This window comes from Lingula anatina, chromosome 10 (assembly GCF_051362555.1).
Source record: "Lingula anatina isolate TDL-2025a chromosome 10, LinAna3.0, whole genome shotgun sequence".
Classification (NCBI taxonomy): domain Eukaryota; kingdom Metazoa; phylum Brachiopoda; class Lingulata; order Lingulida; family Lingulidae; genus Lingula; species Lingula anatina.
Genome location: NC_141776.1, coordinates 4,396,687 through 4,401,295, shown reverse-complemented (window position 1 = coordinate 4,401,295; position 4,609 = coordinate 4,396,687). Strand labels below are relative to the sequence as shown.

The following is a 4,609-nucleotide window of genomic DNA, read 5'->3' as shown; positions in this document are numbered from 1 at the left end:
CGACAATTCACTGTAACTTTTGCTTCATGTATTTATATTGTGGTTCTTTCCCCAGATGATCGTCCATTGGCAACCAAAACAGGTCAATTAGCATAAATTCATTTTTTTATGTTGTCGGGTTTCAAATGTTTAAGTCAAAGAGGAGACAAAACATAGAATAGAAAAAAAGAAAAGTAAAACTCGAAGTAGTGGAAAAACACGTGTTACGGACAGATGTGTTAAACGAATTAGCTTAAATAAATTTTGAACCCATCGGAGGGACCCCCACCCCACCCCCCAACGAATTCAAAGTGCCTATCACCTTTTGGTTGTTTTCTTATACGGTATCCCCTGTGTGACAGAAATGGTAGTCCTAAGAATGGATGTCCGGGATATACCTGTAATATGATTATACTGTAGGAGTATTGGGGTTAGCACATGAATATAATTTTGACAAATTACTCAACCTACAAAATAAGAAACTGGCTATTTATATTCGCATCAGTGCTTATACTCATATTTTACATTCCTATCATAAGTCGCAGTCATAGTTTTGGTTTAAAATAATATTTAGCTATACACCAAATCAGGTCAAACTATGGATGCCACATCTTTGTTCTATTTCTTTGGCATTCTAACAAACTGTTTCCCTTTTTTCTATGATCAACTTCTGCGGTTTTGGGATGCAGTCAAAGGGATACATGGCAGGTTCGAAATCCGGTTTTTGTCCTGGCGGAAAACTCACTTTGAACCGCTGGAAAAACATGGCCTGAAATAGTGAGGATTTAACTGATGATCGATATCAATACAATAACGTTCAGAGGTTCGGACGTTCTTTTACAGCAATAATGTATTAAAGGTATGTTTTATGGTACTCTCATAAGACAAAGTGATGTTTTTCACTTTGTTAAAACGTGCAACTAGACGATGGTTTATTAGCTCTTTCTTTACTGCATGCCGCTATTATTATTTTTACCAGGCATCTCTTTCAACAACATAGAACCAAGAGCCTAAAAACTTTTTACCTCTTGGTAAATTGGTTAATTCCTGTTCTTATCGTTTATTTCTGTAAACGATTTAAAAAAATGTTTTCCATGTTGCATTTGATAAAGGGGTAATGTGGTGTGATCAAACGTAATAGCCACGTACCAAAATCATTATGATGTTAGCTTTGGCCGGACCTTCACCAGCACATTTTCTCTTCCCAGAGGAGAACGGCAACCATATCTTGGTATCAGTCGGTTTCAAGTTGCCATCTTTGTCCAGAAATCGCTCTGGTTTGAAAACTTCTGGCGACTCCCAATTTCTGGGATCATGGTGTATTCCCCACACATTTGGAAATATCACAGTCCCCTTTGGCAGGTCATAACCGCCTAGTTAAAAAGAAAGATAACATGATAACACTGCAAATGTAACCATCTATTTGTGCTTCATTGTTTTACTATGGAATTACCTAGTTGGGAGGAATGATGCATGGTAATACTGCCAATGTATTCATCCGTATATATCGCTTTGTTTTACTATTTCATTAGTATTTTTAATATTTTTCCTTTTTACACTAAGTGACCTTTCCTTAAACAGGAAGTACATTTTCAAGTATTTAAACATGAAATATACTTTTAAAATACACTATTTAAAATGGTATTGCTCTGCTTTCACTTGTAATCAAATTCTATAATTTGTTACAATGTTAAAATTACATTTTACTCTAAAGAATATTTCTTAGATAGGTATTTTTATATCTGTTTTAAATATAGAGTAAATTTACACATATAAGATATATCTCGGGCAAAACTGAAGGAGTATATATATATATATATATATATATATATATATATATATATATATATATATAACTCGAAAAAACAACTATTATGTGGACTTGTATTACAGTATTGCTTCTTTAGATACCCTTTTGTATATATATTTGTACAGAAGCAATATATACAGACTTGACATTTAATATGGAATATTTTTTTCCAAATCATTTTTCATCAGTTTTTTCCTATTTTGCAGACTGATAAATGAAAATAAGGATTAAAATCGTGTTTTAATAACTTTTAATTATCTCTTTGATGTCATTGTGACATCAGTTCATCAATGGAATTCGCCAGAAAAGGAAACAAAAATACATTGCCTATTCTATGTCATACAACAACCATTAAAAGGGATATTTTGGACCTCCATATTTTCCAAATTATTGTCTGTAAAAGAGTTAAACGCTCCACAAAAGACCCTCATGTCAGTTTCTAGTCACAGTAATGGTCGCTGTTACGCCTGACTTCTTCTGGCTGCTACCAGCGCTCTCAAGTGGCAAGGTGTTCCTTGGGATAGGTTTTTAAAGTTTAATCTGGAATAACATTCCATGCATCGGTCAAAATCTGCCCAATTTGGTCCAATATTGTTGTAGGATATGTAGGCCATTGATTCGGAGAGTAATGGCCTACCAACATATTGTCTCTTTGGTTCAAATATGGCGATTTTGATGACCAAGGTAGCTGCTCATTCCCTTGGTTCTGTAAGTAAACTGCTATTAAAAGTGCTCTGTGTGAACCGGCAATCTCACCATGCAACCTAAAATTGTTCCTAAGTTGTCCCCTATCAAATGATAGCCAAGTGGTTCCCAGATTATTTCTTTAATTGATCTGGTTCAGGTTTTCGTCAATGACTACCATTGGTGTTTTGGCACCAATGTGGTATCCACTCCAAATACTGACGCTGTTAATGACCTTAGTCACTTTAGACGCGGCACACGCTTCGTTGTTGGCCTCTTCTGGATGTCTGTAAACTCTGTTTTGACTGTTGAGCGGTACAGGTGAAATCTGACCTCAATAAAGAAAGCCACGAGATTTCAGTGTTCAACCCAGAAACAGCCAAGGTCCTCAATTCAATAGAGAAACATACAACGGTGTTTTGCTGTTTACAGTGGGTTCCTCGGAGGTCGTATGGTATTCTAACCTGCTAAAACCAGTTTGGTGTTCGCTAAGGGCCTTGAAAATGCGTTTTGGTGGTAATTTACCCCTCATTCTGAACGGACTTGGTGGTTTTTGTTTAGTTGCAACAGCATATCCCGAAAGACAGTGGGTCCTGTACCCTGGTGGTAAGATTTCAATACATTGGGTGTGGCCTCTGTGAAGGTACATCAGTCTGGGCATTACTCTGTAAAATAGTGCGGACCGTTTTGTTTGGCGCAATTGCCTGCCTGGCAATGCCTGTCTTTTTCGCGCCATTCTGCCACAGCTTAACAAATTTGTAAAGCACTGCATAGCTCATTTTACACACTGCAAATCCGACGACTTGCATGCAAAATTTCAAATTTTTCTATGCGGTAGTTGCCGACATATGGATACTTTTTTGACAGAACCATGCTTTGCCAAAGCCTAGCTTTGACCTGCCCAAAGGAGCACTACCCAATTTAATCACTGCATATTACATAATGCAGCAGCGCAACAAACCTGGTAATCACTTAATTGGTAGCGACACACCTGACTACACACTTCTCCATTCACATATCTTATATGAGATCGGAGTTTGTGAAAAAAAAAACGCATTTTCACCTAGGCGTACATTCGAAACTGAAATATTCCATATTAAATGTCAAGTCTGTATATACAAACGACCCTCCCTGTAAATGTTTGCCCACCTTCCTTTTTCTGTTTTACAGTTATGAGCGGTCAGTCTTAGCCTTGTTTTTGTGTTGCTGCTAGCCGGTCATGTTCTTGCATTGTACCAATGTTTTTTATGCGCAGTAAGCTCAGGTTTATTTATTTGTACACTTTTAAAATACAGGTAGATTACCTTTTAAAATACTTGGTAAACATGGAGTCGTGACAACCGCATGTGTAAAACGACAGATGAGAGCATGCGAATGCACGCACGTAAAGATCCACAAGAGAGAGTTTCTCGGAGAAGGGCAGATGCACAAATACACAATGAGGAGAATTCACACAAACATATACAAGTGCACCTTTAAACACGCGTGTGAATAATCGGCTTACCAAGTTTTGTATCTCTAATCGTCTGGTGGCTGAGAGCAACAGGGGCAGCTGGACGCAGGCGCATAACTTCGCGGAGAACTGCCTCGCAATATGGCAGCTTGGACTTACAGTGACGTAGGTCGTCTAGGTCGTCCGCTGGGTAAAATATTGAAAGCAGGTACAAATTTAAGAGATAGTAAAGTACTGTTGCTGTTAATGTTTTAGAAAACAAAAAACTTGCTAAAGATTTGTTTCCAATCGATCCTTATTCCTTTCCTATACATCATTTTTAACTTTGTAACCCTGTATGTGCTCAACAGGTTTGTAAGATTTTTAAAAAATGACAACACTCCATTCCTACATAACGCCAGACACTTCAAGCTTTTCAACAACTAAGAACAGTGTTCTTGTACGCTATGTTTCGCTAATAAGAATAAAATTATTATTATTATTATCATTATTATTAGTATTTATATTATGTAATTGGTACTTGCATTTTGTCACAAATACATCGGTAGAAAGGGGCATACAGATTATATATGTTTGTCAATGGAGTGAATTTTATTTTAAAATGTGAGCTTTCCCTCATGTCTGAGAAGTTATTATAGTGATACATGTACATATTGAGACAACTGCGTTTGAAAGAGAGAGAA

General features: G+C 36.9%; 1 protein-coding gene across 1 annotated transcript; it reads right to left on the bottom strand.

Annotated features, from left to right (window-relative positions):
• Window positions 1-484: 484 nt before the first annotated feature.
• On the bottom strand, window positions 485-4,164 carry LOC147759423 (steroid 17-alpha-hydroxylase/17,20 lyase-like). Its single transcript, XM_086996451.1, has 3 exons — window positions 3,978-4,164; window positions 1,129-1,352; window positions 485-748 (listed from the first exon to the last, which is right to left on the bottom strand). The coding sequence occupies exons 1-3, from the start codon at window positions 4,039-4,041 to the stop codon at window positions 614-616; spliced, it is 423 nt and encodes a 140-aa protein (XP_086852577.1). The 5' UTR covers window positions 4,042-4,164; the 3' UTR covers window positions 485-613.
• Between the last annotated feature and the right edge of the window lie 445 nt (window positions 4,165-4,609).

What these genes read in the sequence shown, in the direction of transcription:
- LOC147759423 (XM_086996451.1), bottom strand. Translation starts at nt 4,041, where the DNA reads ATGCGCCTGCGTCCAGCTGCCCCTGTTGCTCTCAGCCACCAGACGATT. An exon ending in GATTAGAGATACAAAACTTG is followed by an intron (nt 1,353 to 3,977) that starts GTAAGCCGATTA and finishes CTTTTTAACTAG; the next exon opens with GCGGTTATGACCTGCCAAAG. An exon ending in CTAACATCATAATGATTTTG is followed by an intron (nt 749 to 1,128) that starts GTACGTGGCTAT and finishes TCACTATTTCAG; the next exon opens with GCCATGTTTTTCCAGCGGTT.